Raw genomic sequence first — 20,508 nt, 5'->3', positions numbered from 1 at the left:
CCTTTAAAGAAAAATTGCTAATCTTTAGACCAGCAACAGAATGCCCTGGAAGACTGAAATATCACCCTTCCATTTATTCTTTTTATGTAGTGGTGCCCTGCTTTTTCAATACAGAGTAGAACGGCATTTCTGACATATATTAAACTGAAAGATGAACAACTGGTTGAGCCCAGAATTATAAGACTGATGTTATCTAAACTATGGTCTAGATCCTGGCAGAATGTCATTTTAAAACTTGTTATTTCTTGGAATTTTGCAAAACAAAAAAAATTAAAATAATACAATAACATTATAATTAAAAACATAAGGGGGAGACAGCAGATACCATCTAAAATTTATCAGTGCCAAAATATCATTATGATGAAGAACATGTGTGGGTCTGAAAGCTTTCAAAACTAGAAATGGTTTGCCCAGAATTCATGTATCCGAATATTGTCTTTATTCTATATCTGATATTAGGTAATGAATGCAATCTGCACCAGCAATTGTGTAAAGCTGATCTATTGAACAAAGTGCAGTTGGCAGGTATCTACAAGGTTCTGCAAGGTTGCAGACTAGAGCACAGGTAATTTTTTTCTTTGCCAATTTCAACCAATCAGATCCCTCTACCAAAAGAGCAAGCCAATGGGAGCTTCCTTGAACGGTGGACTACTGGAAATATTGGTGTCACTTGGCCAATCCAAAGCAGCTTCAGCCTCTCGCGTGCGCCCACCTCCTCCTATTCAGAGGGGAGGAGGACGCTTCAGTGGGAAAGGGGGGAGGGAGACGCCTGGGAGCCGTTGCGCCTGTTCGTGTGCTGCTCAGCGCGCGGAACCAGACGAAAAGGCGGGCTGTGGTGGCTCCTGCTCTCCTGCCGCCGCTGCCCTTCTCCCTCTCACTGTCCCTCTGGCAACATGGCAGGGCTGAGCAGCAGCATCTCGAGCTTCGGGAGGTGCACCCACGCCGTGGTGCGGGCTCTGCCCGAGTCCCTGTGCCAGCACGCACTGAGGCGAGAGAAGGGCAAGGAGGTGGACTTCGCGCGCGCCGAGCGGGAGTACCAGCTCCTGGTCGGCGTGCTGAAGACCAAGCTGGGGCTGCAGGTGCTGGAGCTGCCCGCCGACGAGAGCCTGCCGGACTGTGTCTTTGTGGAGGATGTGGCTGTCGTGTGCGAGGAGACAGCCCTCCTCACGCGCCCGGGGGCGCCCAGCAGGAGGAAAGAGGTACCGTGGCGCGCAGGCTGTGGTATGGGGTGCGCGGGGTGTGCAAGAACTGAGGGAAAGAGTTGATCCTCCCGCCCCGCATCCTCTGTGATGAGCGAGACAACTTCTCATCCCAGCGGAAGGTGTGGACTGTTGAGACCGGGAGGGCAGGTCGGGTGGGGGAAGCGTCTTGTCAGCAGCACCACACTAGCCTCTGCCGCTGCATCTTGGGATGGGTCGGTTCATTGCCAAGCACAGCTAAGGAGGCGGCCGTTTCCTCTCAGTTACATTGATTAGACTTGAAAGGAAGGCTTGTGGAGTATAATGTGTGGCGGCGGGGTGGGGTGGGGTGGGGGGTTGCAAGGAGCCTGAGCGGCTCTCTCCCGGAGGCAGACTTCTTTGGGTGCCTTGGGTGTGGAGTGCGGTACTGTAAGGCGTGGCCGGCTGGAAGGAGGGGAGGCGGAAGAGAGAATAGCAGAGCAGAGGAAGAAGATGCTCAGTGCAAGTACAGTCTCTCTCATGTTCCTCATGAACTCAGAAGTCCTCCCATCACTCATCTTTCTTCAGACTTGCACAATATCTGCAAATTGGGATGAGGGTGGGGGAAAATATTTCTGAAACTAGCATTGTCTTGCCTAAATCACATTCAGCTTTCATGGGGGAGGGGGGGGGGAGAAGAGATGCTGAGCCCCGATGCCTTGTGATGGGTTTGTTTTAGAAATGACTGCAATTCTACTGGTCTGAAAAGATAATTTGGCTTTTTTCTTTGCATCTTACATTCTCCTATTTTAGAAGTGATTAGTTTTTATTTTAAAAAAAAGTGGGTCGGAACAAGATCTTGCACATCTGCTTTTAGGAAGCATCAGTGGCTTGTGTTTGCTTCAGAGTAAATCACAGCAGGTTTCTTTTTAATGAAGCCAGATCAAGGGTGATGCACATCACATTCATCACAAATAATTAAAAACCTCAGGAATCTTCACAAGATTTTTTTTTAATTCTACACTTGCATGCATAGTAGGAAAACTGGGCATAGATATTACTGAACAGACACATTTCCTGCAAATTTTAAATAAGGTTCTTCAAAACACAGATGGATATATCTTTGAAAGTACAGGAACCAGCCATTTTAATTAATCATTATATAGTTTGTCTTTGAAAAAGTGCATATATTCACTTTATTAGTATGCTAGCTCATTGCAGTCATATTGCATTTCTGCACACAACTACAAAAAGTTTAAAGATGCCTTATCAGCCAAACAAGTATAGATTGCTATTTGGTTTTACAAAAATCTGTCACTTGTTCATTATTTTAACAGCTTTTAATCTTCTGACAACTTGTAATGAGAATTAATTTGCCCAGCTGTGCTGTCTTTAAATGAGGCATAGGTTCGTATATATCTTTCTGCATAAAAAGGATTATTCAGGCACAGATATGAAACCCATGTGTCCTGAATTCATGCAAAACCAGTAATTCATGTTTTCTTCATAAATATAATATTCTTAACTAAACATGGCTTCAGGCAGGTGTAGTTGTCATATTATATATACACATTGTAATGGCTAAAATTAAGAAATATACAATATTTTTGTATCTTACATTTTGTATCTAGGATGTATAAATATCTTACAATGAATATAAGATACATAAATATTTATGTATCTTACATAAATACAGACTTCACTTACGAGTCTGGTAGGTCAGAACATATATTTTAAGAGTTCTTTCCTTCCTTGAGTAATTTTGTGTAATTCCTGGGTAATTTTTAAACACCAGGTTGGAGAATCACTGAAGTAGATTTCTTTGTGGAAACCTGAGAGCTAATTTTTTTAATGTCACGTTATGATATATTTTTCATTTTAGATTGCCATATGAATTTTCCAAAGTTTGCTTTAGTGTGCTGTAGTTTGGTGCAGTTTTTATTAATCTTCCCACATATAAGTTGGAGCAAATCCAAGTATATTTTGCATCATTCAGTTTCAGTGTGCTGATGTGCCCCATGAGCTGTAATTGGTTTCCAGGGCATAAGACGGTCATGTCAGGAACCACCTAAGCAATCGGTTCAGACAGGCAGGGAGGAGATCAGCCAGCCAGAAAATGAAATAAAAGCAGTCAGCAGAGTCTGATTTGGGAAATGACTGAAGCAGATTAGCAGCTAAGAAAAACTGGGCTGTTCAATGATACAACAGCAAAATATAACAAACATTGGCCATGCAGTACCAGCTCCTGAAAATTAGCAAAAAATGTTCATTGCATGGACACTGTCCAGAAATACAGCATTTCACATACATTAAACATGCCTTGACTTAAATATGATGTAGTTACATCAGAAATGACAGAACTGTGTTCATCCCCATACAGCTGTAAGAAATACACTGAAACCTGTTAATTCAGACTGTACCACAAAGTACTACATTTTTGAATAGTTCAGTGCTCTGGCTTTGCACCCTTCCAGACAACCTCTGCCATGACCAGGTAATTTCCCATATGTCAACAATGAATATCAGTGTGCTAAGATTATTTGGTTGCTGCTGATGAAGAGAGATGGCAGAATCAGTGAAACTCATAGGAGGTTTCCTATACTATTCTGCATTAGTCAAGCTCTTGTTTTGCTTCCTTCCAGTGAAAAGGCGCACTCAGAACAGAAACTCATACAGACCTATAAAGTTGGGCTCTGTGCAGGCCTCACAATTCTACACATAAGCTAAATGTAAAACATGCATGAGTGGTGTGCTTAAATTACAAGTCAGAAAAAGTGTGTTTGGGGAATAGCTGGGTTATACCCTGTGTTAGATGTGGTCATCTTTTGCTTTCTAGTTGAAGTAAGTTCTAATGCAGGGGTCCCCAATAGTACGGTCCATGGCCTCTTAGCAACTGAGCCATGAGTTGTATAATTATTTCATTATATATTACAATGTAGTAATAATAATAAGACGACGACATTGGATTTATACCCTGCCCTCCACTCTGAATTTCATAGTCTCAGAGTGACTCACAGACTCCTTTACCTTTCTCTCCCACAACAGACGCCTTGTGAGGTGGATGGGGCTGAGAGAGCTTTCCCCAGAAGCTGCCCTTTCAAGGACAGCTGTGAGAGAGCTGTTGCTGACCCAAGGCCATCCCAGCAGCTGCCAGTGGAGGAGTGGGAAATCAAACCCGGTTCTCCTAGATAAGAGTCCACACACTTAACCACCACACCAAACTAATAGAAATAAAGTGCACAACTGTATCATCCAGAAACCATCCCGCGCCCCGTGGAAAAATTGTCTTCCACAAAACTGGTCCTTGGTGCCAAAAAGGTTGGGGACCACTACCCTAATGGGTACAACATACCTTTGCCAATTGCAACTCTTTCTCCTTTTCTTCTTCTTACCAGAAAACAGATATCTCAAGCATCACTGGAGATGATACATGTACCTGAGTAAGTCAAGGAAGAGTAGGTCATCCAGAAGCCATAAGAAGCATACATTACAGAGAAGCAATTTCATATATCATTTTTCATTACATATTGCTATCAACAGGAAAAGAGGAGGACTGACAAAAAGTGAAAAAGGAGGGGAGAGAAGGGGAGCGACTGGAGTGAAAAGATGCAAGGCTTGGTAGTTGGAGGCAAATGTGAAGAAGAATGCTTTCTTCTTAACCATAAACAACTGCTGAAGCTATAAAATGTATGTTATCCTAAGATACTGGTCTAATTGTTTTTAGTTCATTGAGGTGTTTATATGAAACAGATTATTTTTAAAATATGTGGCCTTCCCTTCTTCTTCAAACAAGAACTCAAAGATACCTACCCCTTGAGCAAATAACATTTTAGTACTCTTCTTAATCTGACAGGACAGTACATTTCACCAATGCTGTATGTTAAAATAAATTGGAAATTTGTGAGAGGAAATATGAATATTAAATTATACATAGTACAGCACAACTAAAGGACAGAACTCAGGTTAAGAAAATGCTGTTCTTATTGGGGATCCAATAAGAATGTTCAAAAAGGGTGGGGTGGCAGCAAAGCAAACCTTAATACAAGACAAGCAGACACCATGTTGGGGTAGAACGGCCACAACTTTATTGGTTACAACTGACAGAGCCTTGGTGCACCATGGGACAATGGATCCCAGCATCAGCCAGTCTACCTGTTGGTCATTTAACACTGCATTAAAATACCCTGGTTGCTTTAATCAAAATAAATTCAAAATTTTGGTCTGTTAATTTCAAGATAGAATACAAAATCCATTTAAACCATTTCCTCTTCATAAACAATGAAATCTTACAAAACTTCATGCTTAAGGAATGCAGACTGGTATTTTAGAAACAGGTACAAATGATTGATTTATTAACTGTGTGATGCTTATGTTTAGAACATGCTAAATTGAAGCTTAAAAGCTTAAAATCATGCCAGAGCTTTCACTAAAACTGTATGACAGTACACCTCTCCCCACATTTTTAAATCTCAGCTAAAACTTTCCATCTGCTGTTCTGCATGTGAGATGAGGGGAAGCTGTTTGTTAAGGAATTAAACATAACATTACATAGTTCCATATGCAGAATTCGAAGTGGAACAAACTTAGTTACTGAAAAGCAAATGCCTAACTGGTATGTGAAATATTAAAGGAATAAGTTGTATCTGAGAGCTACTAGCATGACTTCGATGGACTTGTGAACTTGCATGTAGAAGATATTCTAAAATGTTTATTTAATTATTACCTTGGGTCAGGGAAACCTGGAGAAGTCATTATAGACATTTCACTTTTTCTGCTTTGAAATCATCACAATTTGCAATACAAAATAAGTTAAATGTACTCTGAATAGGGTTGCCAATCCCCAGGTGGGGATGGGATCCCCCGGTTTGGAGGCGCTCCCCCACTTCAGGGTCATGAGAAAGTGGGGGTGGGAGAGAAATGTCTGCTGAGCACTCCATTATTCCCTATGGAGAACAATTTCCATGGGGTATATAATGGAGAATTGATCCATGGATTTCTGGGGCTCAGGAGGGGCTGTTTCTTGAGGTAGAGGCACCACATTTTCAGCATAGCATCCAGTGCCTCTCCTCAAAACACCCTCCAAGTTCCAAAAAGATTGGACGAGGGGTTCCAATTCTATGAGCCCCAAATAAGGCACCCCTATTCATTATTTCCAATGGAGGGAAGGCATTTAAAAGGTGTGCTGTCCCTTTAAATATGATGGCTAGAACTCCCTTTTGAGTTCAATTATGCTTGTCACAACTTGGCTCCACCCCCGAAGTCTTCTGGCTGCACTCCCAAAGTCCCCAAATATTTCTTGAATTGGTAACCCTAACTCAGAATTTGAATTTCTCCCTGTGATGGAACACTCAAATAATTTCCCCATGTGCACATTGCAACCTATCCAGATAGAAAGGAAATAAGCACCCAGCCAAATGTCCTAAGGATGCAACTGACCTGAGTAATTGAGTTTTTTGTCAGTGGTGATAATTAGTTCCAATTATCGACCAGTTTCGAACTTGCCGTTTCTGGGCAAGATAATTGAGAAAGTGGTGGCTGAGCAGTTCCAAGCTTTCCTGGAGGATGCATCTGTCCTTGACCCCTTCCAGTCCGGCTTCCGTCCTGGTCATGGGACAGAGACTGCTCTGGCTGCCCTCACAGATGACCTTAGAAGGCATCTGGATCAAGATGGATCAGCGCTGCTAATGCTTTTAGATCTTTCAGCAGTGTTTGATACGGTCGATTACGATCTAAGACCTACCACCTTGCTGACATTGGAGTTCAGGGGATAGCCTTACAGTGGTTTTCCTCCTTTCTTCATGGTTGGGGACAAAGGGTGACGATTGGCGAGCAGACCTTCCTGTGTAATCCACTAGAATGTGGTGTACCGCAGGGAGCTATTCTCTCGCCAATGATGTTTAACATCTACATGCGCCCCCTTGCCCAGGTTGCCAGAGGTTTTGGGCTGGGTTGTCACCAATATGGAGATGACACCCAACTCTATCTGACGATGGACGGCCAGTCAGACTCTGCCCCAGACCATCTGACCAGGGCACTGGAAGCAGTGGCCGGTTGGCTATAGCTGAGCCAGCTGCAGCTTAATCCAACTAAGATGGAGGTCCTGTACCTGAGTCATGGGGGGCCAAGATTGGGTATCCGGCTCCTCACCCTGGATGGTGCATCTCTTGTGCCAGTTCAGAAGGTGAGGAGTCTGGGTGTGATACTGGATCCCACCCTTTCTATGGAGGCCCAAGTCACAGCTGCTGCATGATCTGCTTTTCACCATCTTCGACAGATCAAACAACTAGCACCCTATCTGGCTCCTATCTGGGACTTAGCTACAGTGATCCATGCAACAGTCACTTCCAGGTTGGACTACTGTAACTCGCTCTATGCCCTTGAGACTGATCCAGAAACTCCAGCTGGTGCAGAATGCAGCAGCACGGTTGCTAACTGAATTGCCTGTACGGGCAAGCAGTAGGCCGATGCTGCGCAGTCTGCACTGGCTACCAATTGAGTACCAGATCCGCTTCAAGGTTTTAGTATTGATGTTTAAAGCCTTGCACGGCCTGGGACTAGCATACCTGCAGGACCGTCTCTCCCTATATGAGCCCCGAAGGACATTACAATCGGCCAGCCAACCGACCATCCCTGGCCCAAAGGACATCGGCTTGCCTCAACCAAGGCCAGGGCTTTCTGCTGGCCTCCCAGCAATGACTGCCATTTCAACTGGGGTCAATACTGTTGACATCTTAGGGCAACTTAAGGGTGCCCATGATAATTAGGCCCCATGTGCTCAAACCATCCATGCCATCTTAAATAATTAATTTTAATTTATTGGCTTAATTGTTTTAACTATTCTGATTTTTTATGGTTGATTTTACTGTTTTAGCATGTCGGAATCTGCCCTGAGCCCTTATGGGAAAGGGCGGACTATAAATGTACAAAATAAAATAAATAAATGAGGTTTGCAATTATCAGGTAAGACCAAGTTGTCTGAACAGTCCAGTTACCTGTGAAACCCATGGCCATAACTTTTGGACAAAGTATTAGTCAGTGCTCACTTGAAGAGGAAGGAGATTTGTCTGAATCCACAAGAAATGCACAGGATGAGCGTGCTGTTTGACTGGCCCTTGACTGAACAAAAAATGTACTTTACTAGTTCAAGAGAGGGAGCTGAATAGACCTCACAGCAAGTAATAGAATTTTTTTTAAGTTGTGGGTTTCCATTGATTATGACCCCAGATGCAAAAGGGGGCAGAATCTAAACTTCATTAAGTATTTTCCTGTGGTAATAGAGAAACAGAACAGCAGCAAAGTCACTGTGATGAGAATATCAGATAATTAAGAAAATATGTTCATTCCAGTTTCCCATTCAGTGCTTGGGAGTGGGGAATGATCCAATACTATTCGACCATGTACTTTGCAATTTGCAAATTTTTAGAGGTGTATGGGAGGTAACACCACATTGACATCATGACCCCAGAGACCTCAGTAAGGCTGAAGTATACTTAAAGTATGGAGTTACAGAAGATTTAAAACAAAATTTTGCCTATTTCCCATCTCTCAGGGTCAGTTTGATCTCACTTTATGTTAAAAACTGGATATAGCAGTGTAATTTAAAGAATTCTTGATCATCTTGCCATTGTAGTTGTAATTTGTAGTTCAAGAATTACAGACCAAGAGAAAACTGCTAATACAAGAAGTTATTTCTTTCCTGCCTTGATATTTTATTATATTTCTTATATTTTAAAAATATTTAAGCTGATATTTTACTGTCAAGCACATAGTCACTGAATTTCAGTTGCTATAGAGAGGCAGTATAGTATAGTAGATTGAGTGCAGCTGGACTTAAACAGGGGGTGTGATCACACAAGCAGTTTGACCCAACATAGCCACCCTTTCTTCTGGATCAAATGGGCACATCTGGCTCCCATGCCCCACTTGTCCTTATGTCGCACCAAAATGAATCTCATATGGATTAAATCGCCACCAGAAAATTCCAGTGACTAATTCAACTAAGCACCTCCATGGTGGGTGTCTGGATGACTGGATACACCATGGAAATGCATGGATGGAGTGATAGTTTCACTCAGGGCTTTTTTGAGCAGGAACACAGTTCTGGCTGGCAAGGCATCAGAGGGTGTTGATTAATATGCAAATGAACTCCTGCTAGGCTTTTTCTACCAAAAAAGCCCTGGTTTCACTCCATTTCCAGTGCATCCTTCCCCCCCCAAATCCCACTCTGATGTGTGCTTCGTGCCCCACATGTGTGCTTGTGTGTTTCTGAGCACCACACAGCAGAACTTAAGGGGAAAAAATACAATCCAGCCATGGGTCCATGTTTGTGGCACGTTAGCAATGTGAATGACCAACCACAGGCCCATGGTGCTATGATGCTGACTTAGCCCATGCTGTGTGATTGATGCAACAAGTCCCAAACTCAAGCGGCTTTTAAAAATCCAAGATACTGACACAGCAACTGACCCATCTGACCACACCCTAAGGATGACTTTGTCTCCATTTTTAAAAAACTTTTCAAATACTTTATTATTAGTTCTATTAACGTTACAGAACAGACATATGAAGAATTAGTTAAGCAACATCCAGTAGGAAATACTGAGCATATAACCATAATAACTCTTATATAATATGACCAGAGAAGTCAATATAACAATATTGTTAAGAGTAAGAGTCTACTTCATGTATACATGAGTACTACCCAAGGTAAGATGTTCATTTTTGTTGTTCAGTCACACAGTCAAGTCCAACTCTTTGCGACCCCATGGACAAAGTCCCGCCAGGCCCTCCTGTCTTCCACCATCCTCCGAAATCTGCTCAAATTCATGTTAGTTACATCAGTTACATCAATTACACTGTCCAGCCATCTCATCTTTTGCCGTCCCCTTCTTTTGCCTTCTGTCTTTCCCAGCATCAGGATCTTCTCCAGGGAGTGCTCCCTTCTCACAGCCATACATTACTAGAGGGAATACCATCGCTTTGACTATATGGGCTTTTGTTGGCAGGCTGATGTCTCTACTTTTTATTATACAGCCTAGGTTTGCCATAGCTGTCCTCCCAAGGAGCAAACGTCTTTTTAATTCCATGGCTACAGTCACCATCTGCAGTGATCCTGGATCCCAGGAATGTGAAGTCTGTCACAACTTCCATATCTTCCCCTTATATTTGCCAAGGAGTGATGGCACCAGATGCCATTATCTTAGTTTTTTTGATGTTGAGTTTCAAGCCTACTTTTGCACTCTCCTCTTTCACCCTCAACAAGAGGTTCTTCAGGTCCTCTTCACTTTCTGCCATTTAGAGTGGTGTCGTCTGCATATCTGAGGTTGCTGATGTTTTTCCCAGCAATCTTAATTCCTGCTTGTGCTTCATCCAGGCTGGCATTCTGCATGATGTACTCCGCAAATAAATTAAATAAGCAGGGTGACAATATGCATCCTTGTCAAACTCCTTTTCCTATTCTAAATCAATCAGTTGTTCCATATCCCGTTCTGACAGTTGCTTCTTGACCCTTAATAAGGCTTCTCAGGAGACATGTGAGGTGGTCTGGTACTCCCATCTCTTTAAGGACTTGCCACAGTTTGTTGTGATCCACACTATGAAAGGCTTTAGTGTAGTCAAGGATGCAGAAATAGATGTTTTTCTAGTACTCCCGTGCTTTCTCCATAAACCAGTGAATGTTGGCAATTTGATCTCTAGTTCCTCTACCTCTCTGAAACCCAGCTTGAGCTTCTGGTAGTTCCCGATCTACATAGTGTTGAAGCCTAGCTTGTAGGATCTTTAACATGACCTTGCTGGCATGTGAAATGAGTGCAATGTTGTGATAGTTTGAACATTCCTTGGCATTACCCTTCTTTGGAATTGGAATATAAACTGACCTTTTCCAATCCTGTGGCCACTGTTGCATTTTCCAAATCTGCTGACATAATGTATGCATCACTTTAACCACAAGCAACAAGAGGAAGCCGTAGGAAAGACACATGCAAAGAAAACCAAAGGCTCATGGCTGAAAATTGCTGGCAAACAATTTTAATTATTATGTAATTATTCAGAAATTCCAAATGCAGAATAAACAATATAAGCAATTTCATACATGTTGTTCTTTTTGTCTTCACTTTGATCTGACAAGCTCCCGGTGAAACCAGTAGACAGTAAAACAGCAGTTCAAAACAAGTTCAACTCCATTGCAACCATTTCAGTGATTCAGAAGCAAAACCAGTGCTTTTCAGAGATTGTCAGTGGCATCAAGGCTGAACCCCCAATTCTCTAAATTAATCACGGGGCCGCAAGCTGGAGCTGGCCATTTCACATGGAAGCTTTGTCAGACATTCATACTGGGGTTGTTTAAATCTTCATATATTTACACTCCATTCAAAAACATTTTGAGTCAAAGATGCTGGCTCCTCCCAGGACGTCCAGCACCTTTGACTCGAAATGCTTTTAAACATGTTGATGTTCAGTCTTGCCATCACTTGTTTGATCACATCCAGTTTACCTTGATTCATAGATCTTACATTCCACATTCCAATGCAGTATTGTTCTTTGCAGCATCAGACTTCCTTTTCGCCATCAGACACGTCCACAGCTGAGAGTCCTTTTGGCTTTGGCCCAGCTGCTGTATTCTTTCTGTGGTTACTTGTACTTGTCCTCCACTCTTCCCCAGTAGCATATTGGGCATCTCCCAACCTGAGGGGATTGCCTTCCAGCACCATATCTTTTAGCCATTTGTTACTGTCCATGGAGTTTTCTTGGCTGAGATACTGGAGTGAGTTGCCATTTCCTTCTCCAGTGGATCACATTTTGTCTGGGTTCTCAGCTGTGGCCTGTCCATCATGGGTGGCCCTGCATGGCATAGCCCATGGCCTCACTGAACCATGCAAGCCCTCTCACCACATCAAGGCAGCAATCCATGAGAAAGAAGATGTTCATAATATTATTCAAAAATTAACATGGAAGTACTAATCCTGATAAAATAACAACAACAACAATTAATGGTAACAACAACGATAATAAAGTGAAATGAGAAAGAGAGAAAATAAGAATAATACAGAGGACACATATATGAGGTAAGTAGTATATAAATAAGATTAATACTAAATCCGAGTCAAAGATTCAGAGAGAAAGAATTCTTCTGTAAGTTGGGTTGCCTTGCAGGATATCTTGAGTTGAGATATACTTTAAAAATGAGAACCATTTTTCTTGAAAAGAAGTAGATTTAGGAAAAATGTCCAATTGGGCTATTCAGTCTGTGAATTTGGGCTATTCGGACTGTAATTTAATCAGTTGGTCCCATATTTTTGTGGACCATAGTGAGATTGAGGGCATCAAGTTGGATTTCCAAAGTGAAGCTATGGAAATCTTTGCTACCATTAGTAAGCTATCAATTAAAGAGCATCTGATTGTAGGAATTGCTGTACCTTGTCAATGCTGGAGAAAAAGTATTGAAGGTTGGAATGAGATTTTATAGCCAGTCATTTTAGCAATTTGTTCAAGAACTGTGTTCCAGAAAGCCGCAATGAATAGACATTACCACCAACAATGTGTGAAAGAACCAGTGTCCCCACACCCTTTCCAATGCATAGAGGAGTTGGATGTTGAAAATGTAGCCAGATGCTTGGGACTGAGATACCAAAGGGTTAGCAGTTTAAAGTTTTGAAGTTTCATGTATCATGAAGATGGACAGCCTTTGTCTCCATCCAGTCCTGGATCAATCTTACGCTTTGACTGTGTATCTGAGGCTCATTGATATATGCAGACTGAGACTAATTCAACTGATCCAAAATGACTTAAAATCAAAAGTGGATCTACATACTTATTAAAGTCCTGAGAAGGGTTAGATATGCAGAGATTAAGATCCACTGGATATAATTTTCAGTGCTCTGAAGATGTATAGCTGGTTCGTTGCTTATGTATATATTGGCTTCCTTAATTGAGCTAATCCATGTCATGGTAGGGCTCCCTCTTTTCCTTCTTCCTTAAACTTTTTCTAGCCTTATTGTCTTTTCCAGTGAATCTTGTCTTCTTGTAATATAACCATAATATAATAGCCCTGGTTTAGTTGTTTTAGTTAGAGAGAATTCAGGCTTGATTTGATCTAGAATCCACTTATTTATGCTTTTGGCCAGGCATTATATCCATATAACTCTCTTCCAACACCACATTTTATATGAATAAGGGTTTTTTTCTTTTAAATACCATGTTTCAAATGAATCCGTTTTCCTTAGTTTTTCTTTTTAACTTTCTTTATTAGGAGCAAAAATAATCAGCTGAAGTGCGGTAAAGTTTTGATGAAAATTTGTTTCTGTATAGGGCACATCACCAAAAATGGAATGAGGCACATATTTTAAAAATACTTCTAACTTTCTCCTAGTATTTAAATCACAAATTAAAGTAGTGAGATTGATTGTATTATGCCTGTTTTAAATACTAGCAGATGTCTCTCCCCGCCCCCCCCTGTTAACTAAGCCTAAAAGTCTTCTTAATAAGCTTAGTAACTGTTCAAATGTATGAAACTATAATTAGAATTTCATATTCAGGATGATTCTACTCAGAATTGTATATGGCAAGAAATGTTTCTTGACTGTGATATAACTGTTGATTAAGCTTTATTTCTTAACTGATCAGGGTAGCAATGTAAACTACTATCTGAAAAAGACCAATGCCTTTTCAGATAGTAGTTCACATTGCTGCCCTGGTATTCAGATTTGGTTATGTAAACATACTTAAATCTATTAAAAGGAAGACAGTGAAGCTAAAGATGAGTTGTTCAATAGTCCTAAAATTGGTGTACAGGTTTACTGTCTGTTCATCTGAGCAGGCCTACTTGAAAAGGTAACAAAGAAGAACATGGAATAGAAGTTGGAAGGCCCAAGTATAGATTGTAAACACAGTTATTGATAACCAGATTATAACAGTTTTATCAAAATTCATTAAAATTTATATACAGTATTCAAACAAGTCAATCACATATTCACAGAACTGGTAATTTCTCTAAACACGATGCAATATAATAAAGTGCTTGTGCAAAAATTAATATTAGTCCACTATTTTCAAAAGTGCCAATGAGGAATCAATAAATGGACATCTCAGAACCACTTCTACTGAACTTGCTATCTTGTAAGTCCATTTCAGACAGCTTCTGAAGGGGTTGGATATCACCCACAATCTAAGCCACTTATAAAGCTGTCTAAATGCACAACCAGCACCAAGGTCTCCAAATATTAATATTAATTTTTGCACAAGCATTTTATTACATTGCATCATGTTTAGATAAATCACCAATTCTGTGAATGATGTGATTGATGTTTGAATACTGTATCTAAATTTTAATGAGTTTTGATAAGACTGTTATAGTCTGGTTATCAGTAATTGTGTTCATCAGTAATTGTGTTCATACTTGGTCCTTCTAACAGCTTGAAAAGGTGACAGGATATGCTATTTATGTTCTTATTTATAATCCTCTGATTCCATAATCTAAATAGATTTTGGGGGGGAAGTTTACAGTTTTTACAGTTTGAGGCAATTTTTTTTAAAGAACAAGCCTCAATTAATTCAGTCAGACTTAACTGTATCAAAGGGCTTTAATGGTTAATGATATGACAAGTTATATTGAGTAGGACTTCATTCAGATGTCACAACAAACTTAGGCCGTGATGGACACAAACATGAACTGTCACCATGCTTACACATGCCCCCCTCCTCCCCTCAAGTACAAAGCATGATTGAAAACTTCCTGATTTTCTAATCCTTTAGTCAAACTCTATCTGATTGAGATGTCTCAGTGCAGGTATCTAGTGCCGGGGTTTTCTCTTTCCAGTCAGGATACTAAATTGTTAAATACAGGTTTGCGGAGAGGAAGCAAAAGTTAACTTATCTGGATACCTTCCACCGAATGCCTTCTGAAATAAAACCATCTGTGTGCCTTCTTGAGTGAAGGGGGTCCTCCATACCCACTCTAGTAGGCCATTCCAGAGGGGCAGACCTATCCAAGAAAAAGTCCATGATTTAACTGTTGCCATGTGAACGAAAAGAAGGCTGTCTGAAGACTGTAGCTGGTAAATTAGAGCTGTACACAAAGAGCTGCTGTTTAATGTGTATAAAGAGCCAAGGCCATGAAGTACTTAAGAGGTAATAACCAGCACTTTGGATTAGGTCTTGAAACAAATAGATAACCAGTAAAATCTGGCAGTTTGATGTACTTTCACTGTTTAATTTTTTAAGTGAGAATAGGCAATCCAGAGTCCAGCAAGGAAGGGTGAAGTAGTACCAATAGAATAGCAACTACCTGGGGTTGAGGGGGGGGTGGGTTTCCTCTGTCCCTTTAATAGAGGCTTAATTGTATGTTATTTACCCTTACATCCTGAAAAGCTTCAGCTGCACATCTCTATACATTTAGCCCCTATTAAAAACACAGAGCATTTTCCCCAAGCCTTTTTGCTACTCTAAGTATAAATTTGATATACTGCAGGGATTCCCTACCTAGACTTTGCTGCCCATATTCAGATGTAGTAGGAGGACCATCAAGCAGCTTCACTCAGGATCATTGAAGAGATTGTAATACTATCAAGAATGTATTTAACTGTAATGCAGTTAAAAAAAAACACACCAGAAGAATAACATATGACTGAAAAGCTCAGTGCCAAAAGATGATAAATTGTAGGGTTCTTAATAATGGAAGTTAATGAATGTCAGCCATATACTGCCTCCCTGCCATTAATTAGGTGAATTGACTTCTTTACATTGCACATTAGTACCAGCAGTATCTCTAGTTACTGGGGAATCATTTATGATAGTCTTTTTGCAGGCTTGGTAATAATCCATCTACATTACCTTGGGGATTAGCCCTTGTTAGTGGGAGATGCAAATACAAATTTTAAAATGATAAATATTTTATTATTGTTTTGTAGCATTTATACAATGCCAGTTCATACAACTAAATTCCTTCATGTGGTGGTGTACGTTGCATACAAAACACTACATGTACCCAGCTATGCATATGATTGTGCTTTTCTTTCATTCCAGTTAATTTTAGGCGCCACTCCTCTCCAGGCATTGTATTTGCAGACCTTGTTTTTTTTTTCTTTTGCAACAGAACCCTGAAATTCTTGGAGTGGTAGGAACTACTCATTTTGTAATGAAACCCAGCAATCTTCCTGCTTTTTCCTCAAGAAAGAAAGTGCTGTTTGGCAAAGCTAACCTGTTTTTAGCTTTCTTTCACAGTTTTCCTGTTTTGTGCTGAGCTGATTCTGGGGCTGTGACTGACACTGGCACCAGAATTTTCCTCACCTTTTTACCTCAATAATTCTTCACTGGTGAGCCTGCTTCTCTGTGTTATGATAGCAGAATCTTATTTGAATACTCACAGAACCATCCTGAGCAGATCTACATGGAATCCTTATCAGATCTATTCAGTTGGGCTTGCTCTCTGGAAAGTATTCTTAGAATTGCTAAGAGTTCACCACCTATAGTGGTATGTACTTTTCACTTGTGTGATTTCCTCCCTTTGACTTTTCTTCTGATGCTGTGGGGTGCAACCTAGAAAGCAACAGTTCATAGCATAATGTTTTTAGTTTTGAATTGGTCAAGGCTCTTTCAATGTGGTATTTAAACACCTGAGGAATCTAGGAGCCATTAAGAACCAAGGCATGGTGGCCAACATTTCTTGGATAGAGATGCTTGTAGCATTTTGAGTTTCACAAATGCATCAAGAAGATCTTGCATACCTGCTGACTTCCAAATATAGAATTGTAGTAAATGTGTAGAACTCTTTGGTTAAGATTAGGGGGGCGGGAGTTGGTATTCATAATCCTTAAACTGAAAAAGCAAATTTCCTTAAGCATCCTTTCTGCAGTATTGCTTTAGAAAACATTTTAACACTTCTAAAAAGATAAAACTAAATCACTGTAAAGCAATCACACGTATCACTAACACACATTAACAGACTCCTTAAAAGGTAGAAGGGAAAGGATACATTTTATTAAATACTTCTTTCTCTGTCTTCTCTATCTCATGCATAATCTTGTAAACCTCTATTATGTCACCCATCAATCATTGCTCTCCAAGCTAAAGAGTCCCAACCTTTCTTCATAGGGAAAGTGTTCCAACACTTTAATCATACTAGTTGCCCTTTTTTGCACTATTTCCAATGCAATAATATCTTTTTTGTGGTGTGGTAACCTCAAAAATTCTGTACACAGTATTCCAAATGAGACCGCACTATCAATTTATACAGGGGCATTATTATACTGGCTGATTTGTTTTCAATTCCCTTCCTAATAATTCCCAGCTGGCCTTTTTTATTGCAGTAGCACACTGTCTTGACATTTTCAGTGAGTTATCTACCATGACTCCAAGATCTCTCTCTTGGTCAGTCTCTGCCAGTGTGTACCCCATCAACGTGTATTTATAGTTAGGATTTTTGGCCCCAATGTGCATTACTTTGCACTTGGCCACATTGAACCTCATTTGTCATGTTGATGCCTGCTTGCCCATGCTTGACGGATCCTTTTGGAGTGCAGCACTGGATTAAACCCTGTGGAGGCCCCTAGGCAGTCAAAATCTTGGGGGGCCCCTTGCAAATTATCTTAGAGTTAGAGTGCCCTCCCTGCTGTCTGCAACCCCTGCTGCAGCCACCTTCTCAAAAGCTCCTTTGACAAAGCTGTGGGGGACAGGCAGAAAGAGGCAAAGCTGGCAATGCTGATAGCAGCAGTCACACCAGGCAAGTTGGACAAAGAGTGGCTCAATTGCTGGCTGTGTGTGCAGGCTGGGAGGGCTGCAGGCAGGGGGGAAATGGGGGGGAGCCAGCCCGGGGCCCCTAAAGGTGTGGGAGCCCATAAGTCTACTTGGCCTAATTGTTAATCAGCTCTGTTGGAGTGCCTCACAATCCTCCCTGGTTCTTACCACCCTGGACAATTTAGTGTCATCTGCAGACTTAGCCACTTCATTGCTTACACCCAACTCCAAATCATTAATGAACAAGTTAAAAAGCCCTGTGGTACCCCACTGCTTACCACCCTCCACTGTGAAAATTGTCCATTTATATGTTTCCTATTAATTACCAAGTTTTGATCCAATTAATTACAAACCCAATGCAATTAGCAAGGGGAAATTTGTCCTAACAGCCGAGAATAATGGGAGCACTGTCCCACCCAGTCTTGGCCTCTCCAACTCTACTGATTAATAAACCAACTAATTAATAAACCAAATACCAATGTCTCAATTCTGTACTGTTGCTGGAATTACACTAGCCCAATGCAGCTTGGCTCTGGTATATAGTCAGGGTATATGCATGACTTTTTTTGAGCAGGAACACACAGAAATGCAGTTCCAGCTGGCTTGGCATCAGGGGGTGTGGCCTAATATGCACACTAGTTCTTGGTGGGCTTTTTCAACAAGAAAGCCTTATGCAAAACAATGGTGGCAACCGGGGTGTGTGGCTTAATATGCAAATGAGTTCCTGCTGGGGGTTTTCCCTACAAAAAAGCCCTGTATATGCATATCTGTATATGCATATATGCCATTGTACAGCCTAGTCATTATTCTTAATCATTGAGAGGTGATGCTTCCAATTAGTGTCTTCAAACAAGGAATGGTAAAGTTTGATACATTTTTAAACATCTTGAGCCCCGTCTGTACTGATGCCTCCCTGTACAATATTTCCCACTAATTTCAACAATAATGAACATCCATGTGTATCTAGGGGTATGTAGGGCTTTTTTTGAGTAACAATGCACAGGAAAGCAGTTCTGGCTGGTTTGGCATCAGGAAGCATGGCCAAATATGCAAAGAGTTCCTTCTGGCTTTTTCTACAAAAAGCCCTGTGTGAAACATTAGTGACATCAGGGGTCTGTGGCCTAATATGGAAATGAGTTCCCACTGGGCTTTTTCTATAGAAAAGCCCTGGGAATATGTATACAGATCTGCTGGGGGAGCATGCTCTTTAGCCCTGTCATTGCTAAATTTTATGTTATGCTTCCAAATGCTCCTGATTCAGTGGTGTAGGGCATGTTTGCTAAATTATTAGTTCTTGAGCACATATATAGGTGTGCAAATATACATGAAGAGTAGAACAATTACTTTTTCCTGTTAGATCTCTCTTATTATTCTCTTTTTGAAGTGTGCTGGATGGTCATCTGTGTTTGCTCAACAAATTAATGTTGCAAAGATGATGAAACTTAACTTGAACTAAACAGTATGCAGAATAGCTGTCCAACTTGGATGCTGCTCTAAGACATGAAAGGGCTTTATGAAAGGAATTGTGTTGCTTAATACATTGTTGTCAAATATCATTTTAATGGCTTTTATCTGGGAGATAGATATGTGTCATCAATCGAAGCGGGTCTTGGTCTAGTCTCAAAGCTGTTGTAGGGACCATTACAGGATATACTGTGCTGTTAACCAAGTTGGCTTTCTGCTTTAATTTTTTTTTTTTTTTAAATTGTAGGGTATACAACAAGAAAAAGGGAAATGTGGTAAAGAAGCTTTAAACATATGAAAATATTTATATTTAACAAGGACATTCACATATTATATAATATATAAATAAAATATGCAGTATTCTGTGGTGCTTTGTTCATCAACTCCATTATTATAATTTTTAACATTTCCATTGTGATTGCTACTGTAGTGAAGAGGGAGGCAAAAAAAATGTGAGAATGAAATAAATTTTAAGTCTGTCCTATCATATATATAAGAAAGATAATAATAAAACAAATATTAATTATTATTAGATAATCTTAATTAAGTAGTGATTTCTAGATATAAAATATATAATGTTAACAAAACTATAACTATACTTCATTAATGTTTATATAAAAAGGAAAATATATTAATATAATGATATGATATATTTAATAAAAAGACATAGTGTTGAATATATTCTGAAAATTAAGTATATTCTCTCACACCTCTACTTATTTATCAGATGAATCTCATTTAACCATAACATCTTCAGTTAGTTATATTTCTTCTCAGTTTTTTTTTAAAGTTCTTTATTTAGAAAATTTAACAAGGTTACAATATGAAAGGGAGGCGATAATTATAAGGATACAGGAATTGCAACATTCAAAAAGGAAACCAATATACAGGTTTCTGTAAACAAAACTATTAATATCTATTAATAGTCTATTAATATAAGGCAATAATTTTAAACCTATCTGGCTTTTTATGTAGAAGTGGCCTTGGCAAAATGGAATATGTTCCTGGTTCTCCATCACAGTTGTATCTGTTGTTGGTGTAGTTTTAGAATGGAAAGTGCATGACCTGCTGGACAGAAATTCCAAAAAAGTGCTTCTACTTACTTTTCATACTGAGCTTGGAAATGGGTCTTCTCCTCCTAAGCTTGGGTGTAAGGTGA

The 20,508-nt window shown here is 40.3% G+C and overlaps 1 protein-coding gene across 1 annotated transcript in view; it reads left to right on the top strand.

Moving 5' to 3' along the window:
- Positions 1–754: 754 nt before the first annotated feature.
- DDAH1 (dimethylarginine dimethylaminohydrolase 1) overlaps positions 755–20,508 on the top strand; it is a 107,513-nt gene continuing 87,759 nt past the window's right edge. Inside the window, exon 1 of the mRNA XM_060232137.1 lies at positions 755–1,199. Within this exon, the coding sequence (XP_060088120.1) occupies positions 894–1,199 (306 nt within the window). The 5' untranslated portion in view covers positions 755–893. The remainder of the gene's footprint in view (positions 1,200–20,508) is intronic.

Source organism: Heteronotia binoei, chromosome 2 (genome assembly GCF_032191835.1).
Source record: "Heteronotia binoei isolate CCM8104 ecotype False Entrance Well chromosome 2, APGP_CSIRO_Hbin_v1, whole genome shotgun sequence".
Lineage (NCBI taxonomy): Eukaryota > Metazoa > Chordata > Lepidosauria > Squamata > Gekkonidae > Heteronotia > Heteronotia binoei.
The sequence above is the reverse complement of the archived record's forward strand: the minus strand, read 5'-3'. Positions and strand labels throughout refer to the sequence as shown.